Genomic DNA, 21,909 nt, shown 5'->3' with positions numbered 1-21,909 from the left:
AGGTGATGGAAAACAGTTTTTATCTGACATTGAGACTGGAGATGCTTGAGCATATCATCAGGACTGCAATCAGATGTCTGGGCATAGAAATCAGTATCTGAATACACAGTGCACAAAACCATCCCCTAACACTGCAACACACATTGAGTCATTTAGAATGAATCTAGGAACAGGGGTGGGGGAAGGGGGTGTGGGAGGGGTCGAGGGAGGGATTGAGGGAGGGAGGGAAGAGGAAGAGGAAAGTGAAAAGGAAGGAGTGACTTAATCTAGCTCTATTAACAGCCTCTTGCTGTTGATTAATGCAGTGAAGGTGTGATCTGTTCAGGTTCACACACATAGTTAGAAATACTTTTCACACAGTAGTAAGAAACACACTGGAAATGCGCTTTATGTAATTCATCCGGGAGTTTACTGCTGAATAAGCTCACCCCTCTAGTTCTTTCTGAATGTTGACTGGCCGGTTCAACTAGGCTGCTCTGGCTCTATCTCCTTTCCAAGCTGACTGGCTCAATCTGGCTTCTCTCAGCTTTTTACTGAATTTCTCTGCCTGGCCTTAAAGTGACTCTGTCAATTTGTTTCAATCTTCTGACTCCTTATTCTCTAGTTTAAATGCCCCACTGACCTGCACTGAACTGCGTGAACGCACAGATGAACTCGGTTCCATTGCACTGCACTCACTGCATGACTCCCAGCTGACCGACTCTCCCTGTGCTGCTCTTAAATATCAGCCTCTCTTTCCTGTCTGTTCTCTTGAGAGTTGGGTGTGTCCTATCTCTGACTCATTCTGTCAAATCTTTCTGTGATTCGTCACTTTGTCTGCCCCTCAGTTAGATAACATTTTCTTTCTTTTTTTCTTTTCTTTTTTTTTTTTTTAAAGATTTATATATTTATTATATAGGAGTACACTGTAGCTGTCTTCAGACACACCAGAAGAGGGCATCAGATCTCATTACACGTGGTTGTGAGCCACCATGTGGTTGCTGGGATTTGAACTCAGGACCTCTGGAAGAGCAGTCAGTGTTCTTAACCACTGAGCCATCTCTCCAGCCCTAGACAACATTTTCAAACATCACTGCTTCCTTCTACAAACTAATTTCACCTAAGGTGAAATTACAGGTGTGTACTAAGAGCAGGTCAGTATTCCAGCCAGATGACAAAGTCTTTGGATGTTACCTCTCGCCAGAGCAGCAGTGTTGTTGCATTAAAATTCCTCTACAAGAGAGTTCTGTAATTCTACTTTTTCAGTTTGAAGGCTAATTTAAAATGGAATTATTTTAATAGATTAAATATGGTTGACAAAATTTTAAAAGAACACAGCAAAAAGTTTGACATATCTCTACTCATTTTTGCATTGAATCAGAAAAGTAGCAGCTCAGTTTTTACTGTATTTAGAACTGTTATAATATACAAACACATATACTATTCATAGATTCATAGTTTTGCCATGCTTAATCAAGAGATGATTCTTTATATACTATTTTGCATTTCTTGTTTCTTTTTTAATTTAATTTTTAGCCTGACAGCCTTATCTTGAGTCCTCTCATCCCATTATTGTTACACTTGACCTTAATTCTTTTGTCAAATTGTATTTTCTTAGCTAATTTGTTTAATTTTTGAGACAGGGTTTCTCTATGTAGCCCTTGCTTGCCTGGAACTTGGTGTGTAGACCAGGCTGGCCTGGAACTCAGAGATACATCTGCCTCTGCCTCCCGAGTGCTGGGATTAAAGGCCTGAGCCATCACCTCCTGGGTTTCTTTTGTTTATTTTTGAGACTGTATTTTAATTGCGAATTTTCTTCTCCCCCTTTCTCCCTCTGAACCATCCCCATACACCCTTTCCCCTCCTTCAAATTCATGAACTTACCCTTAATTGCTTGTTAGTGCACGCATGTATGTATTTGTGTATAACACATACATTCCCAGCTATAACCTGATGAGTCCATATAATGTTACTTCTGTGTATGTTCTCAAGGCTGACCATTTGGTACTGGACAACCAGTTGGTGTGCTCTTCCCTAGGGAGGGCCATCTTTCCCATTCTCATTTGCCTGCAGTCCTTTGACTAGGGTTGAGGCCTGCCTTCCTCCTCTCCCTGTGCAGTCTGGCGTGTTTATTGATAATCTTGTTTGGCTCACATTTGTACAGTCATATTGATTTGTGAGGCTTCTGATGTTACTAGGAAACAGAGTCTCATCGTAAAGTCCCCGATCTTAGAAACTTTCTGCCCCCGCCCCCCTACTGCAATGTTTCCTGAGCCGTGTATGGCAGGGGTGTTTTGTAGATGTATTCACTGGGACTGGGCTCCATAATTTTGCATATTGTTTGGTTGTGGTTTTCTGTAGATGTTAATTTTTGTGCAGAGAAGTTTCCTTTATGAGGGATGACGACCACACTTATCTGTGGATAAGGAGTGCTTAGATTGTTGTTAGGGATCATACTGGGTATTGGTGGTTGTAGGAAGATTCTCCTCCAATAATTATGATTTCACTAGCACTGATTACTTAACTAGGTTTTTAGTACTTGGCGTGGTATCCTCTTGTTGAGCAGCCCTTAAGTCTAGTTGAAGGGTTGTTGGTTACTCCCACGGTGTGCGTGCCATACTAGTGCACCCTTAGGGTTATCCTGCCATGCTGGTCATCGATGTGGGTCACAGCGGCTGTGGGGCGGGGACTGCTGGTTGCCTGTCTCCTTTGGAAGCTTGCATGGCATCTTCTGGTACCATTAAAGCTAGTCCTCAGGGAGGGGACATGCAAATTAGTTCTATTCAGTGGCCTCTGGGCCCTGTTTATGAAGTGCATATTTCTTCAGCAATAGGGACTTGTCTTCACTCTCTGGGCTGTTACCAAGGGCAACAGCAGTAGGTCGTATGTTTTGGGAGTCTCCTTGACAGCACTGCATGGCCTTTATTCTTTATTTTTATAGTCTCCAAGATTGTCATTGTATCTATGTGTCACCACTGAAGCATGTGTCTTATAGTCATAAATATTTAAACTTTTTAGTGTTTTGATAGGGATCGTTAACATTTTGAATATCTATGTCCAGTTTATAATTTTTTGAGTTCTTTGGGAGTTTCACACAGTGCATTTTGGTCATATTCAGTCCCATTCCCCAACTTTTGTCACATCTATCCAGCCTTCCTAACTAACCAGCTTGGTTTGCTCTTTTTATTCACTTGGAGACCCTCACTCAGCTCATGGGATGTGCTCCCTACCTCAGGTAGCCCAGTTAGATCCTGTCTCAGAATACCATGTAATTCTAGATTCTGCCTATTTAACAGTCACAAAATTCTGTCTCCTGTGGAAATTGCTTTCAGAATTTTTACCTTTTCAGTTGATATTTACCAGATTTTTATAAGTTTTAATTGTAATGATGCATCCTTATGAAACAACCAGTGATGATAATGGAAAACCTATGTATGAATATAAATAGTTTACTTTAATGACATAGTTTAATTTTCATTGTTATACAGTAATAAACAAATCTTTTTTTTTTTTTTTTTTTTTTTTGGAGAGGATAATGTGTTGGATTTGTGGGGAGCAAGAAGAAAGATAATTTTTTCCATGACAGTTGGTTACAAGTTAGAGAAAAATTTAGCATGTAGGCAAAGTAAATGAACTCAACTGAAGTTAGACTTGGGAATGAAAAACATTAAAGATTAATATCTTTTAAAGATTAAAATCCAAGCTTCCATTTTGTGGGGATTGTTAAAAACTAAACTTTGAGTTTTAAGGCAGCATTGAGAGCTCATAAAAAGTCACCAGATATTGTATTGAGCCTCTTTAGGAAGTCAGTTGAAGCTGCGCGGGCTATTTGCTCCAGAAATATCCGATGAGTGTAGAATAAACCAGAATTGCAGGGTGAATGCAATTTATTCTTTTATTCTTTAAATATTCACACAGTATAATTTGCTATACTTTGGTGAGTTGACAGTGATAATATATATTCCCGGAAGCAGTGGAGATCCATTTCTACTTCACGTAGTCTTAAGGTACTATTTAAAAAATTATTTCTAAGAGTCTCCTTTCTATGTACTGTAACTTCACAGCTTCTATTTTGTTTCTCATGTTTCAGATTTGAAACACTATTTTTTCTGCTTATGCATTTATAATGATTTGGCTTCTAAGTGATTCGTAGACCTATAAAGTATCATTTCAGAGAAAACCTTAAAATATTTGGTCTATGGAAAGTTGTATGCCTTCTGTTTTTAAAAAGAAATCAAATAAAATTATATTTAGTAAACAGATTCAAGTTTCATAAGTAAAAGCTATGCTCTGATTAATACTATCTGATATATTATATCTACTGTTTTGTTTTTCTTCCAGTTATCTTTGAACCTTATCTAGAGGGTAAAGAAAGAGAAAATTAAAGTATATCATTAATTGTCCTAGTTTTATTTATTTTGTTACTGTGATAAAATACCTTAACAAAAGCAACTTAGGGGAGAAAATGCTGGCTCATAATCCCAGGTTCCAGACTGTCCTAGAAGGGAAGTGACAGAGGCAGGCAGTTCAAACAGCCAGTCCATTACACCCACAGCAATAACCCACAGAGAAGGGAATGCAAAGCTCCCCTCTCCTTTTCATCCACTCTAGGCTCAGCCTATGGGTGCTGTTGCCCATGTCAGTTAACCTAAGTCAGAAGGTCTCTCACAGGCATGTCTAAACAGTTCCTCATTGAGACATTCTTTTTAGGATTCTAGATTGTATCTAATTGACATTTTAAATTTACTGTCATGGTAGCTTAGGGCAATTCACTGCTTACACCACAATAACATTTCTTTGTAGGTTTCCCAACTAAGTACTTATAAATTCATTGATTTGAAGTGCTTTAAAAATAACTTGAAAATTTTAGTAGAATTAAGTAGAATTAGATTGGCAGGAAGAAATAGCTCATTACACCATTACATTCAAATATTGGTGTTAAAGGTGAGGGGTATGAGGTCCCTCCCTCTGCCAGATTTAAGGAAAAATAGTGGTTATTGCTAATAATACCTTGAGACTTGACATGAAGCCCTCACTTCTCACGACTTTCTTGGCATATATTAAAATTGGTAGATTTAGTTTTCATTATCTAGATTTAATAATTAATGTTGTCAGGACCAAACCAATAAATGTAAAATGGGTATTTTTTTTTAATGGCAAGAAAACCAGATTTATAAATATGTTCCTAAGCCAAATTTAATGAGAAAAAAAGAATCATTAATAAAAGCTATTTGAGACAAATAAATATAGGTGTTAAAATTAAGGTATTATATAGGTTGAGGCATATATTATCATAGTATCTCTAATATCCCTTACTTGGTTTTTTAAAAATTTTTTATTATATATTTCTTTACTTATATTTCAAAGGTTATTCCCCTTCCCAGTTTCCTGTCCATAAGCCCCCATTCCCTCCCTTGCCCCTCCCCCATATGGCTATTCCCCCTATACATTCCCCTTATTGCCCTCCCCCATATTCCCCTGCCTTGGGGGTCTAACCTTGGCAAGATCAAGGTCTTCCCCTTCCACTGGTGCCCCAACAAGGCTATTCTCTCCTACTTATGCAGTTGGAGCCCTGGGTCAGTCCGTGTATAGTCTTTCAATAATGGTTTAGTCCCTGGAAGCTCTGGTTGGTTGGCATTGTTGTTTTTATGGGGTTGCAAGCTCCTTTAACTCTTTTAATACTTCCTCTAATTTCCCCCAAGGGAGTCCTATTCTCAGTTCGGTGATTTGCTGCTAGCATTGACTGTATTGGACATGCTCTGGATGTGTCTCTCAGGAGACATCTATATCTGGTCCCTTTCCGCATGCAGTTTTTTAGCTTCATCAATCTTATCTAGTTTTGGTGGCTGTATATATATGGGCCATATGTGTCAGACTCTGAATGGCCATTCCTTGAGTCGCTGCTCTAAACTTTGCCTCCATATCCTCTCCTATGAATATTTTCCCCACTTTTAAGAAGGAGTGGAAGCATCTGCATCTTGGTCATCCTTCTTCTTGAGCTTCCTGTGGTCTGTAGATTGCATCTTGGGTAATTTGAACTTTTTGGCTAATATCCACTTATCAATGAGTGCATACCAAGTGTGTTTTTCTGTGATTGAGTAACCTCAGGATGATATTCTCTAGTCCAGTCCATTTGCCTGTGAATTTCATGAAGTTATTTTTTGATAGCTGATTAGTACTCCATTGTGTAGATGTACCACATTTTTTGAATCCATTCCTCTGTTGAAGGGCATCTGAGTTCTTTCCAGCCTCTGGCTATTATAAATAAGGCTGCTATGAACATAGTGGAGCATGTGTCTTTGTTGTATGTTGGAGCATCTTTTGGGTATATGCCCAAGAGAGGTATAGCTGGGTCCTTGGGTAGTGGAATGTCCAATTTTCTGAAGACCTGCAGACTGATTTCCAGAGTGGTTGTACCAGTTTGCAATCCCATCAACAATGGAAGAGTGTTCCTCTTTCTCCACATCCTCGCCAGCATCTGCTGTCACCTGAGTTTTTGATCTTAGCCTTTCTGACTGGTGTGAGGTGGAATATCAGAGTTGTTTTGATTTGCATTTCCCTGATGACTAAGGATGTTGAACATTCCTTTAGGTGCTTTTTGGACATTTGATAATCCTCAGCTGAGAATGTTTTGTTTATCCCTGTACCCCATTTTTAATGGGGTGATTTGGCTCTCTGGAGTCTAACTTCTTGAGTTCTTTGTATATTTTGGATATTAGCCCTCTATCAGATGTAGGATTGGTAAATATCTTTTCCCAATTTGTTGGTTGCCGTTTTGTCCTAATGACAGTGTCTTTTGCTTTACAAAAGCTTTACAGTTTTATGAGGTCCCATTTGTCAATTCTTGATCTTAGAGCATAGGCCATTGGTGTTTTGTTCAGGAAATTTTCCCAGTGCCCATGTGTTCAAGATTCTTCCCTACTTTTTCTTCTATTAGTTTGAATGTATCTGGTTTGATGTGGAGGTCCTTGATCCACTTGGACTTAAGCTTTGTACAGGGCAATAAGAATGGATTGATTTGCATTCTTCTACATGCTGACCTCCAGTTGAACCAGCACCATTTGTTGAAAATGCTATCTTTCTTCCATTGGATGGTTTTCGCTCCTTTGTCAAAGATCAAGTGACTATAGCTGTGTGGGTTCATTTCTGGGTCTTCAATTCTGTTCCACTGGTCTATCTGTCTGTCTCTGTACCAATACCATGCAGTTTTTATAGCTATTGCTCTGTAATACTGCTTGAAGTCTTGAAGTCAGGGATGGTGATTTCCCCCAGAAGTTCTTTTATTGTTGACTATAGTTTTCACTATCCTGGGTTTTTTGTTATTCCAAATGAATTTGCAAATTGCTCTTTCTTTTTTTTTTTTTTTTTTTTGGTTTTTTTTTGAGCTGGGGACCCAACCAGGGCCTTTACGCTTTCCTAGGCAAGCGCTCTACCACTGAGCTAAATCCCAACCCAAATTGCTCTTTCTATCTCTATAAAGAATTGAGTAGGAATTTTGATGGGGATTGCATTGAATTTGTAGATTGCTTTTGGCAAAATAGCCATCTTTTCTATATTAATCCTGCCAATCTATGAGCATGGAAGATCTTTCCATCTTCTGAGATCTTCCTCAATTTCTTTCTTCAGAGATTTGAAATTCTTGTCAAACGGATCTTTCCCTTCCATGGTTAAAGTCACACCAAGATATTTTATGTTATTTGGGACTATTGTGAAAGGTGTCATTTCCTTAATTTCTCTCTCAGCCTGTTTATCCTTTGAGTAGAGGAAGGCTATTGATTTGTTTGAGTTAATTTTATACCCCGACACTTTGCTGAAGTTGTTTATCAGGTTAAGTAGTTCTCTGGTGGAACTTTTGGGGTCGCGTAAGTACACTATTATATCATCTGCAAATAGTGATATTTTGATTTCTTCCCTTCCAATTTGTATCCCTTTGACTTCCTTTCGCTGTCTGATTGCTCTGGCTAGGACTTCAAGTACTATATTGAGTAAGTATGGAGAGAGTGGGCAGCCTTGTCTAGTCCCTGATCTTACTGGGATTGCTTCAAGTTTCTCTCCATTTAGTTTGATGTTAGTTTCTGGTTTGCTGTGTATTGCTTTTACTATGTTTAGGTATGGGCCTTGAATTCCTGATCTTTCCAGGACTTTTATAATGAAGGGGTGTTGAATTTTGTCAAATGCTTTCTCAGCATCTAATGAAATGACCATGTGGTTCTTTGAATTTTTTATATAGTGGATTGCATTGATGGATTTTTGTATATTAAACCATCCCTGTCTCCCTGGGATGAAGCCTATTTGATCATGATGGATGATTGTTTTGATATGTTCTTGGATTCAGTTTGCAAAAATTTTATTGAGTATTTTTGCGTCAATATTCATAAGGGAAATTGGTCTGAACTTACTTGGTTTTTAATTATTGGTAGGGAGTCAGGAAATACTCATGTAAGAATACTGAATGAAAAATATTTTTATTTTGATTTAAAAATATTATTATTATTAGTGTGTGTGTATGATGCATGTATGTGTGCATGTTTGTTATATGTGTGATGCATGTGTGTTTGCATGTGCTGTATAGTGCTTATATATGTGTGATGTGTGTGTGTGTGTTTGTGTGTGTATGTATGTGTGTGTGTGTGTGTGTGTGTGTGTGTGTGTGTGTGTGTGTGTGTGTACATGTAGTGAATTGTCTATGGAAGTCAGCAGTTAGCTTTAAGAGGTAGGTTCTTGCTTCCCAACTTTACAAGACTTCTGGTGTTTTCCTCAGTGTGAGTTTGTTGTTTTACCCACTGAGCCATATCACTAGTCCTAATTTATCTGTTAATCATCTAGGAAATTAAAGCTTAATGTGCTTTACATTGGACTATCATCCTAACTCATGAGTAGGTTTCACTTAATTATAGGTAAGGAGAGAGGGAGTCATTTTATTTAGGAATATAATGACAAATAAAATTCTAAAGGTAGCTGTAAATCATGCCTTACGTTTACGTTTTTAGAAGACTGTGATCTGAGCTTGGAGAAGTTCTTGGCTCCTCAGACTGGTACTTTTCATGGAGACTGCCTGACTTTCAAAGACTACCCATCTTTGGTGACTGTATCTTCATTCTGTTGGTTTGACCTGTCTTTTCCAGTTTGAAATTTTTGTCAGGTGACTTTATTTTATTTAAAAAAATCTATCTATATGATATTTATAGTTATACATTATATCCTGTCTGTCCATCTACATATTATGTATCTCTCGACAGTCTCATGTGAAGACTAGGCTGGCCCTCACTTCCTCTGTAGCTGAGGATGATCTTGAACTTCGGATCTAGGATTCGTAGGTATGGGTGAGCACACCTGGCTACGTGTTGGGAGAGCCAAGCCTTCCTCTTGCTGGAGCCTCCACTCACTGAGGCACATCAGTGATGCTCTCCGCGATTTGATACTGTCACTTTGAAAACTTATTCCTGGCTATTATTCCTACTCTCAGGTTTAAAATTCAAAACCTTTTGTTTTCTGGTCATAACCTGGACTTTAAAAAACTGCTGAGACATTTTAAAGAAATAATCACTTTTTGTTTGCTTGCTTTTTTAAATCATCCTGTGAGCTGCACAACTATTTTCTTTAATGATTTGTTATCATGTGCTAGCCTTGACTTTGCTCTGAAGCCTAGGCTCCTCAAACTTGTCATCCTTCTACTCCAGCATCCCAAATGGAGTATACATCCCAAGCTGGAACTACAAGTGTGTGTCTCTCTGGTGTCCTCCTCTTCCTCCTCCCTGTCGTGTGACAAAACTTTCCCTGGGGAGACACATGTCTCTTCACCCCAGATAGGGATCCTACATCAGACCAAAGTATGGAAACCTGCAAAGTCTAACTTAATGAACCAGTGAGTTTTATTGGGGTTACTCATAGAGATACGGGTGAGGGGCCACTTACAGGAGCAGAAGTGATACAAACAGTATCACTAAATCCCACTCCAACGTAGATGGTGGCTCACCACAGCTGGGAGACTGGAGCACTCTGCACACCTTTAGGCGTCTCGGCAGGTTGGGGAGTGTCATTCCAAGTGATCTAGTTACTTTACACCTCTTCAGGCAGCTTGGCTGCTTCCCGCTTGTTCCCGGCTGCTGGCCAGGTCTCAGTCTTTGTAGCTCTTCTTCCTCTCAGAGCCTTCCTTGCAGCTTAGTTTCCTTTTGTCTGAGGGGGATTTTGGCTTTCATTGCTTACTGAGACAAGGCAGGGCTAATGAATCTGGTCAGTTTCTGGGACTTCTCAAACTTTGTTCTTTACTGTCCTGCTTAAGGCATCTCCTACAGGATGGAATGTTTCAATCTGCAAGACTGTTACACAGCATTTGCCTTCTTTATTTCTAATTTGGATATTTAATTTACCAAATTTTTCTCACAGTGTGATCTATCAAATAACATCCTACCATGGTTTTGTTCTTACTCAGTTCTAAATGCTCTAAAGTGTTTTTGATTTCTTTGTTCATAGATTCTTAGAAGCTTATTTAGGTTCTGAACATCAGACAGCTTTCCGTGTGGTAGCATGGGGATTACCAAAACTTTATAGTTACTTTTGTTTTAACCTTTCCCACCATGTATAAATATTTAGGATCCGCCAGCCAGTCAGTCTGTCTACCTAGTGTTAATCAGTGTGAAAGTGAATTTCATTTTTTCTCTCTAAGATGTTGTGTGTAGTCAGCAAAATCGCACGGTTGTTTCTCAGCGCTCAGCATGAGTGTAAGTAGGTACCTGGCTCGTGGTACTTCAGTGGTTATTTTCACTTTCATTTATAAGAAGTCAAAGATTTTAATACATAGTAAACTTTTATTTAGGTAAAATTTCTTCCTCATCTGTGTCCCTTAACCCTGGGAGTGAATTGAAGAGAAATGTATGAATTTTTGTCCTAAAGTTTGGCCAAAGTGCATAGTAATGGTTCTCAGAATCCGAGTTTACCACCTCTGCTCACTTGCTGATGTGTGTGGGCGAGGGGGAGGGGGGTGGGGCAAAACAGAAACGGAGTTTTAAGAACATTACTCTGCCATCTTACTATCATGAACTATTTAGTCTGGTCACAGTACGTGCATCTGCGGTATTGTACAGCCATCACCAGCTGTCTGCCTCCAGGACCTTCATCTGTCTGAATGGAAACCCAGCTGGGTGTGGAGAGCGCTCCTGTGACCCCAGCCAGCACTGTGGCAGGGAGGCAGGACAAGGCAGGCAATAGAAGTTTGAGGTCAGCCTGGGCCACTTGAGACCCTGCCTCAGAAAACCAAGACCAACAGCAAAAGGAAACAGAACCCTGAGACGTGAAACACTGCTATGTGTTGTCTCAGTCCTCAGGTGATCTGTCACTGAGTAGAAAAAAGACTTTATATTCACCTTAAAGGAAGGAGGCGTGTTCAAACTCTCGTATGTACTGCTTTCACGTGAGAGAAGCTATACAGCCTTTGGAGAATGAGGTGCCAGGAAACATGAAGTCACAGAGTTTATCTAGTGTTTCCACCTCTTTCCTGGTTCTCAGTTCTTAAATGTTATAGGATATTTCATAAATCTTAGCAAGAAGTTAAAGTAACTTTTAAATGACCATTTATTTCTAAAGAATATCTTTTTATTTTATAGCTTCTGGAAGGAAATTTTGCCAAAGAAGTCAGCCATGAAATGGATGGACTTATTTTTCAGCCGATTGGAGTAAGTTCATGCATATATGCATGTGTCTGTATGTATGCATATGCATATCTGTGTGCTTGTAAATATTTTCATTATTAATTTTAAAGGAAATTACCTTTTCAATATTTTCTTATTCATATGGAATATATATTGATTTATATTTCTTTGTTAGAAATCTACAAATAACATTAAATAATGCTTATTTCCTCCAGTGGGTTGCTATACATTTACATATAGTATCTGTAAAACTTAAGTTTGCAGTAGTTGGTGGAAATTGAAGTGGTTATTGAAGAAGAAAGTGAAGAAAAGTTGATTTATTTTGAGTCCTTATTGCATGTGGCCCTTGACCATGTTGTTGGTCAGAGCACACCTTTGGAGTAAGCTGGGATGTGAGTCACTGTAATCTTTCCCAGCTCCTCAGCACTGATGTTGGCTCTCACAGTCCTTGGTGTGACACTGTTTAGTCACAGTGGAGAATGTTGAGTTCTTCTCTTGTTCTCTACTCGATAACTGAGACTGCCAGTAAAGTCCCATTTTGTTTACCACTTGATAACCAATGCTGTATACAGCCATATTTTTAAAAGCATGTTACATGGAATTGAGTCCGTATCATTTAGGTAATGGCCTGAAATATAAGCACTGAATAGAAACTTGGGATGGGATCTAGCAACTTGTGTTTTAACATGGTGTTGAAATGTTCTCTGAATGTCCAAGTATAAGAACTACTGTAGGAGTTATGCCCAATGTTGAACACCTTCCCATTTACTGCATTTTAATGTTCCTTCCCTCTGTCCTTAGAAATTAGGTTTGAATTGCCAAGGAGTTACAGAGGCATCACATTAGGTAACTGGAGCAAAGAAAAGGAACACTAGGCAAATAGTACTAGATTACATATGCTGCAAATATATAGTAAAGCCTTTAATGAATATTTAGATACAGTATGCTATGTTTTCCAAGCTCCCTTGTTAAGTAGAGGAGGAAAAAAAAATCTTCCCTTCTGAAATTGAAGGAGGAAGAAATGAAATAAGCTAGAAGCCAGGGACTGCAATCGCAGAGAATACTCTTAGGAAGATGGAGTTTGGGTCTTTGAGTTGCATTATTTTCCAGGTTTAGTCTTCTAGGATAAAGGAAGTAGTCTAAATATGACAGGAAAAATAGAAAATTTTGGTGTTTGAACTTCATAGTTCAGACCTATTTAGATATGAGATTTGGGTAAATGAGAAATGGCTGTAGAGGAGTCTGTTTTGGTTTGCATGTGGAATGTGTCCTCCCGGCTCATGTACCTGAACACTTGGCTCCCTAGCTGGTAGACTGAGTGACGTAGCCTGACCAGTGGTCTGACACTCCTCATAGGAAGGCCTCAACCACGTGAGGTGCTGTGAGTATAAGATCCTGACCCAGAGTTAGCTTGTTTGCTTCTTTGACTGGAACATTGGTTAACTATAGACAGCGCATAGACAGGCAGGCCACCCTGTGGCTACAGGGTCCAGTCATCTGCCAAGGTATACCCAGGGCATTTCTGTGGCCCCAGAGTTTGGGTTAAAATCCCTTTTGCAATACTTTTTGTTTTATAGACAAACAGATGAAAAGGTTTTGAGGCATCTGGAAATGCTAGTGCTGGAGCCAAAGCTAGAGCTTTTTTTAAAGCCTTGAACACCTTTGTTTCAGTCTCAGACCAGATTAGGGGCTTGGTGCCCCCTTTGTGCTGATGTTGTTTCCAAGCCCTGGTTTTGGGAGGCAGCAATATCCCCCTATAATTATGTACTTTTGAACCTGTCTCTTAGTCTTTGGAGTTGGAATCTGAAGGATGGCAGCAACCCTAGTCTGAGTCAGGCTTTTTTCAACTCCTTTTAGCTGGTTTCTGAGATAGGTAGCCTCTGATATACAAAGTTGAGTTTCTCTGTAGCCCATCTTGTAACTCTTGCAGCAGTCCCTCAGTGACCCTTTTACAATCTATTTTGGTTTCCAAGGTTAGGAGGAAGTCATCTACATATGGCCCTGGAAGGGTAGGCGGTCAGCACTTAGTGCCTCTTTAAATAGGGTTGGAAAATTTTTAAATCCTTGGGTAACCTAGTCCAGGTAAGTTGCCCATTGTAACCTGCCTCTGGGTCTGTTCATTCAGAAACAAAGGTGAGTTGACTGACTTCTGCCAGTGGGAGGCTGAAGAACTCATCTTTCAGGTCCAAGACTGAAAGAATCAGATTCATGAGAATATATGGGTTTGGAACTATGGAGTGGATGGTCTTGACCCTCTTATTTACTTCCTTAGACCTTGTATGGTTCTATAATCAAAGGCCCCAGGTTTCTTCACAGTCAGGAGAGGTGCATTTCAGGGAGACTGGTGGGGCACTGGGATACCTATCTCTCTAATCTAGAAAATACGGGCTGCAGCTCAGCAAAAAGTTCCTTGTGTGATTGGGTATTGCATAAATTGGACAGGGGTAGATGAACGAGTTAGTTGAACAATTGCAGGAACTTAGTGTTGGACCAGTCCTAGGGAGTATGGTCATTCATACCCCTAGGAGTCTTGTAAATCCGAGCAATTGTCCAAGTGTACCTTTTGGTTGAGGACAAGACTTTCAGCTATGAGACATTCCTTTGACAGAGGGCAAGACACCAAAATTTTGCAGGATAAAGTAAAATCTTCTCGTTAAAGAAGTTGATGGTGACTCTCAGTTTATGTAAAAGATCTCAACCTGAAAGGGGATAGAGGTAATCAGGCATGACCAAGAACAAGTGAGTTATGTCCTCTTTACTAGGTAGATGGAATGGGTAGGTCCAGAGTTTCCTGTTGTCCCTTGGACTGCAATCTTATGTGCAGTCAATTGGCTTAGGGGCTTCTTAAGGGCTGAATATGTCAACCTGGTATCTACTAAAAATGTCTGTTGCTTTGTCTCCAGCTTTAGATATTCTCTTAGGCTCCTAAGGGTTTAAAGCATAGGAACCTGGGTCCTGTCACTCTGCACTTCTCTAGGTGTAGTATTTGTATACTACCCTCCTTCCCAATTAGGGATTTCATTTTTTTCAGTGTCCTTTCTTCTTGTAGTAGACATTGGTCTTCCTCTGATGGTTGTCTACTTGTCTTCTGGTCTGCTTCTTACCTATTGCACCAGACTGGCTTATTTATCTGGGTTTTCTCTTAGGCCTGCCATAATGTCCGAGTATGTCTCTTATCCTTCTGGTTCTCAATTGGTTCTCTGTTAAACACTTTTTGGGCTACCTATATAACCTGGGACCTATCTATAGCTTGAAATTCCTCTAACTTTTGTAACTCTTTCTAATACCTGGGGCCAACTGAGTGACAAAGGCAATGTTGAACCTATTTTCTGGTGCTTCTGGCTCTATTGGGCATATACGCATGGTAAACTTCTAGAAGATGCTCTAGGAAAACAGCAGGATGCTCTGAGGTCTCCTGTGTAACTTTACGTGTGAACTTCCACACTGCTGCTTGGAACCCAGCTAGAAAGTCCAGCAGTAGGCTCCTAGTACTCTCTTTCAGTGTTAGGATCCCAGTGGGGTTGGTTGGATGGAAACATGCTTTAAACGCAATAAGTATTACTAGCTAAGAGATCCTCCTTCTGGTCCCAGGACTGCTTTCTTAGCGTCCCTTTCTTCTCATGTGAACAGGGTGACCAGTAACTTGTCAATCATCTCAGTGGGCTGCTGGGTATAGAAAACAGTCTTGAGAGAGATGAGAAATGGGGTTCTAGGACCTACAGTTTCACTGGTCTAGAGGGGGTCATATACCATAAATGGGGGTAGAGGCTTCTAACTGGGATCCTTTGGCTCAAAAGGAATGAGTCTAGAGGACCTGCTGGAGGAGAATAATGAGGTCTAGGTTGAATGGGGCTAATCAAAGGGATCAGGAATGGTAGCTGAGGCATCTGCTGGATTCAGGGGAAGGTCATAATTGTAGCCCTTGTGGATCATGTGGAGGAGACACAAACTTGGGGAAGACCTTTTTAGGGGAAGAAGAGGAAGAGGCCTCTAGGGCCCAGACTTGTGATGGGATCATTCCATTTAGAGCCATAGTGTGGGGTAGTTCCTCCTCTTCTGGGTCACTGGATAGAATTTTTGTTGCTTTTCCCCCTGGGGTTTACTACCAAAACCTTGGTACCAGCTTTAAGCTAACCTATGGAGAAGGTTGTTGCAAACATCTAGGGAGGAAAACTGATCCATGGTGGTCATGTTTTCCTATGACCACTAGACATACTGCTCATTATCTGTCTTTATCGTATTTGCTCATAGATACCATTCAATATCAAAAGAAGGCTGCTTTAATTCACAAAGGGTCAACAGGTATTCTTTTGAAAAATCAACTTTTTTATTTTTTGCTTCCATGTTATATGCCTCCTAGAAACAGTGGTGGAAATACTCCAAAGGAGTGGGCTGTTTAGAAGCAGTGCTGCTTATAATTTCACTTTCTGGATCTTAATTCACAATGACAAGTAACACACTTGATCAGATGAGACAGATAGGACAGGAACAAACAAAAGCAATAAGACAAATGAGGGCCGGCCACCTCTGGAGGTAACAGACCAGGTGACTCACTGAACAAAGTTTAGACAGGGATGTCAGAGGGGCCTGGACCACTGCAAGCACTAACTTCTCTCTTGGAATCCTGGAACATCTCATGTTCTACACCCTCTAGGGGGAAGCCAAGCCGAGACCTGAGTGTTGGACCTCCAGCTGTTGCAGGGGTAGTGACCGTAAAGACACTCAGCATGACTAAGCTTCTGATTGAGAGTAGCATTAAGCTGCTGATGTCTGCAGACTAGCTTCAAATGCATTTTACTGGGTGGTTTAAAGGCAGAGAACACGGGAAAACTACATCCTTGTTGGCAGTTGTAGGGTGAAGTAAAGCAATCAAGCCACTTAACAGAAGCCAGACATGCAGTTAGCTAGGTATTTCAGTCCCAAGTTTCTAGAACAGGGCTGGGTCCTTTCTGTGGGATGTTTTTCCTGTGGGTACATGAGGGGGTGTTTATTTCAGGTTAAGCTAATGATGGCCTCAGCTGAGACAAGATAGAGGAACCTTTGCCCTATCACACAGCTCGTCTAAGATAAGGTAAAATTAGCCTTTGGACTTGCAATGTTTTAGTCTTTCCATACTACTGGATTTCTAATTAGTCAATCAGTCTTTGTAGACACAGCTTTTTCCAGGAGTTTTCATTAGCAGTCTCCAAGTATCCCATTTTATATACACAGGTAGCCAAATAGTATGAAATATTATAAGGTCACTTATAGCTAGGAAATCTTATTCCTATGATCTGATGTAGATGAGGCTGAGTAGTGGGTAGGATGTCAGTCTTGAGGAGAGAGGAATAGGTGGTAAAGGCTATTAAGAAAGAAAATCTAAAATTAGGTAATTAAGAATACAGTTTGACCTAATGAAGTAAAGGTAACAGATGAAAACATGTATCTAAAATAACCAAGATTTACATTGATTCAAAAACTAGATTATCTATGTTTTCTCCTATGTTTACAGTTATTTGTAGTGGGTGAACTCTCTTGCTTATATTTAAATGGTTGGAAACAGGACTTTGGAAGGAGTCAGTGTACTATTGTTGTCCCCCATCTTTTATTACTAGAATACACATTTTTAATTATTATTTGAATCCTGACTGTCTGTAGAGCATTTTGGATTCTAATCAAATAAAAAAAAAAACAAAAAAACCAAGAGTACTTAAAGCATAAAACATGATATTGTTTAATTAGAGATTGATGTCTTTTTTATAGTTTGAATGAGAAGCATTAACTCAAACCCTTTGGGTATTTCTAGCTAGAATAAATGTAGTTTAATTTAAAAACTAGATTTTTTTTTTTGCTTTATCCAAATTATGCTGAATGACACACACACACACACACACACACACACACACACACACACACACACACACCCCTTACCTGCCTACCTACCAACCTACCTACCTACCTACAATGAAAACACTTGAATTTTTTAAACTCTAGTTTTGAGTAAGCTAGAGTTTAAGGTAAGCAAGCAGTCATAGCAAAATGCCTTGATTCAGTGAAAGGATATGGTATTTTCATTTGTACCTCATTAAAACCAAAATTATTTATTATTTTATCACTTAGAAATATGCCAGGTAGGACATTAAATAGCAAAAAGTTTTATAATCTAGGTATGAGTCAGAAGTACCTGGATATAATCGTCATCTTTTAATAAAAATGGAGGCTTTGGTATGGTTGGGTCTCTCTCTCTCTCTCTCTCTCTCTCTCCTTTTTTTTCTTTCTTTTGAGAAAATCATTTGTTTTTTTTTTTTTCTTAATTCTTTGGGGAAGACATTAATTTTGAATTTTAATTATAATTAAAAAGTATTTTATAATATCATGTGTTATTTATCCAGTAGACCAAGTTTTATAAACAAATTTATATATTCTTTGAAACAAGTTTTTCAATTATTAATTTAGTGGAAATATTTTAAATGAGCCTGACTCTTTAAAAGACTTTCTTTTAAATGGTTAAAACAACTTATTATTAAAAAGAATAAGACTTTGTCTAGTAGAGAAACATGTAATAGTAAAATTTAACCACAGTTTTTTTTTACTGTTGTTTGTTTTTTTCCCCCATTCAAACATAATTTACTTTTGGTTTCCAACTCAACATTTTAAAACCAATTCTTCATCTTTTTTGTATAATATATTCTAATGATGCTTTTCCTCTTCCCCAGCTCCTCTCAGATCTTCCTCACCTCTCCACCCATCCTATCCAGGACCTCTCTTTTTCTCTTTAGAAAACAGACAAACAAGACAAACACTAGAAACTCACATACAAAACAGGAACCTTATAACACCTCTATATCAGAAACAGTACTATGCATGCAAAAGTCCCTATAAGACAAACGATGCCCAAACAAAGTAATACAAGATAAAGCGTCTACAAAAATACCATTCACTTTATTTTGTGTTAAACGCTTATTGCTGGGTACAAGGCCTACCCTGAAGTGTGGTTAATATACCCAGTGAGACTCCATTGGAGCAAAACACTTTTTCCTTTGTAAGCAGGCATGGATCGCAGACAGCTTCTTCATTAGGAGTGCGTGCCTGTGTCGTCTACTTTGTCCTCTGGTTGCTGGAACCCTGTCTGGCTTGAACCTGTGCAGAGCTTTCACAAGCTCTGAAAGTTCAAATGTGCACCAATCCTGTTGTGTTTGGAGGTCACTGTTTCCTTGGAGTCCATCCCCTCTGGCTTCTTACAGGCTTTTGCCTCCTCTCCTACATAGATCCCTGAACCCTGAGGAAAGGAGTTTGTTGAAGACATCCCATCTCTGACTGAGTGTTCCAAAATCTCTCACTTTCTCCACATTGCCCAATTGTGGGTCTCTGTGTTAGTTCCCATCTATTGCAAGGGGACGCTTCTGTGATGATGGCTGAGGGAGGCACTGAGAATGTCATTAGGATCCATTATCGCCATGTTCCTTTAGCAGAACAATAAATAACGTTTGCTTTTCTCCTAGGCCTGTGGCCTGTTGAGTCTCAGGTTCTTGGTCACCTTAAGCAGTGTCAGGCATGGCTTCTGCCTCATGCAGCAGGCCTTAAATCCAATCAGGTGACAGTTGATGATCCCACAATAACCTATGTGCCACTATTGCACCAGTGTATCTTGCAGGCGGTAAGCATCTGTAGGTTGCAGGGCTCGTAATTGGGTTATGGTTACTTGGTATGTGGTACCATGCAAAGTGCCTTCAAGTACCATGAGAACTAGTAGTAGGGACGAAGACTATAGTTAGGTACCAGATTGAGTTCTCTGTGTTCAATGTTATCTTCAGCAATAGTTCTTTACCATCAGTTTGTGCCTTGGCAGTAGCTTGAGATGTTTGAGGGTTTCCAAGGGGCCCCTTTTGGCCGATGGCTTAACTAGATGTAACCAATTCCTGTCACTGGAGATTTCATTTGGTGAAAGATGTCTAGTTGGGGCTGTTTCCCCTGTTATTTTGGGGATCTCTTTGGATGAGTTAGAGTTTCTATTGCTGTAAGAGACACCATGACTGTGACAACTCTTAAGGAAAGCATTCAATTGGGGCTGATTTAGAGGTTTAGTCCATTATCGTCATGGTGGGATTAAACAAAGCTTTCATTGTTTTAAGTTTTGGTAAACATTACTAGGAACAAATCAATTCTTAAGGTACTGTTCTAGAAAATCAAGCATTTTTCTTATCTCAGAGTATTGAAATGGTCTTAAACATTATAACCTTTATATTATTTTTAACTTAGTTACAGCCATATTCATTTTAAACTATCTTTGCTGCATACTTTAATTTTAATACTATTATTGCCATTACAGCATTTAGAAAACAATTGTAACGAAGTAAATGTAAATCATTGCTAAGGTGTATCTAAAACATAGAAACTTGCTATCTTAAAAACCTATCAGTTAGGAATGCTGGTAAATACATGAATAATAGTCTTTAAATTTACTTATTTGTTAAAGATTTACACTGTAATAAAAGGTACATTGAATTTTTTGTTATTAGGATAAAACATTTACTTTTTGTTCATTGAAAGTATAAGGTGTCTCAGAGCAGGATAGATTTGGAATTTTGGATTTCATTAGTTTTAAACTAATAAAAACATAAGAAAATACATTATTAAGATGATCTGTGGACTTTAAGATGCCTGTGTACTGTGAGTGGATGAAGGGCAGTTCTTTGCCAGTGACCCCTGTAGCCACTTGAAATAAGTTCCAGGTGAAGGCCACTGCTCTATCTTCTTTGGAGAAGACCTTACGTCTGCTGCCAGGATTTCTGTTTATTATAGGAAGCCCTTTTCATTAAACATCTTAAATGCTATGTTTAGCAGATTTCTCTGAGGGGATTGAGGCCCATCATCTAATTTATTAAGTATACCTGATTTTAAACTTGTTTTAGTTACTTGTTTCATGATTGAGGGTAGTTTCTGGTGAACAGAAACTACCTTAAAAGAAACTAATCTTAATGTAACATGAGTTAAAAATGTCAAAGAGCTTTATATATTAAAATTTATGGGTTCTTAGCATGGTTAGGAATTCATCTTTAAACTTCATTCTCATTATTCTAGTTTCCTGTGATATAGCTTCTTGTAGTCCTAATATTCAATATAATTTCTGATAGTTTTGGTAAGATTTACAAATTGCCTTTCTGTGTTAGGCATTTTATTAAAGCCAAGTTCCAAATAGAAGTTTGGAACCTTTGATCAGATGGACAAACTTTTTTTTCTCTCTCTCTCCTTTGAGATAAGTTTTCTCTCTGTAGCCTAGGTGTCCTGGAACTAGCTTTGTAGACCAGGCTGGTCAAACTCACGGAGATCTACCTTCCAAGTGCTAGGATTAAAGGTGTGCACCACCGCTACCCGGCTACACCAAGACCTTTTAATATAAAAATTGCCAGCCTTTCTAACTTTTTCTTCAGAAGTTTAGAACTTTTTGATGAGCTTAGTTTTATTGAAAAGGGGCTGGGACATACTATTATGTAAAGAGCATGCCATAAGTTATTGGTGATCTTTTAAAAATAAATCCATTTTCGAATCGAACCTCTGTGTTGTTGTCAGTCTGCATCATAAACTAAATAGGTCTTACAAGACAGTTAATTTTTATGATTTCAGTTCTGTGCTTTAATCACCATTTTTAATCACTTATTATTTTGTGGTTTTTTATGATATTTTTTAGCGGTAGCTTGACATTTTAATATAAGTAGTACATGCTTTACTTGGTAGCTATTAGAGTATTTAATTTACATTGACATTAACATTAAATCTTATTAGATTCCATAAGGCTATTTTAGTGATAATTTTAGTGGTGTATTATATTTTTAATTGTGGTAATAAAATTTGTTAATATTTAACTTTTAAAAAGCTGTCTTCATATCATCCACCTGTCCATCTGTCTGTCTGTCTGTCTGTCTGTCTGTCTGTCGATCATCTTTCTATCGGCATGGTCTCACTATGTAGCCTTGGCTAGCCTAGATCTTCCTCTGTAGACCAGGTCAGGCTGTTGGTGAACTTATAGTGATCCCTCCTGCTTCTGTCTCTGTCTTCCAGTGCTGGGATTAAATATATGTGCCAAGCCTTGCTTAGATTTACTTTAATATTGTGGAGACATTTAATATTTCTAGACAATAACTTTTGTGCTACTAAGTAAAAATAAAAGAATTATATAAGTAAATTCTATTGTTGGGGTAAGGATAGAAATATTATACATAAGAAAAAGAAATCTTGTACATATTTTTTTTTAACTACTTTTCTTGTGTAGTAGCGACACTGTGGTTGGTGAAACACTTAATTG

General features: G+C 38.8%; 1 protein-coding gene across 2 annotated transcripts in view; it reads left to right on the top strand.

Moving 5' to 3' along the window:
* The window catches only part of Rngtt (RNA guanylyltransferase and 5'-phosphatase), a 195,139-nt gene that overhangs the window by 61,740 nt on the left and 111,490 nt on the right, over positions 1-21,909 (top strand). For both annotated transcript variants that reach the window (XM_032904743.1, XM_032904734.1), the window contains exon 12: positions 11,583-11,651. In XM_032904743.1, the coding sequence (XP_032760634.1) occupies positions 11,583-11,651 (69 nt within the window). The remainder of the gene's footprint in view (positions 1-11,582; positions 11,652-21,909) is intronic.

Source organism: Rattus rattus, chromosome 1 (assembly GCF_011064425.1).
Source record: "Rattus rattus isolate New Zealand chromosome 1, Rrattus_CSIRO_v1, whole genome shotgun sequence".
Lineage (NCBI taxonomy): Eukaryota > Metazoa > Chordata > Mammalia > Rodentia > Muridae > Rattus > Rattus rattus.
The sequence above is the reverse complement of the archived record's forward strand: the minus strand, read 5'-3'. Positions and strand labels throughout refer to the sequence as shown.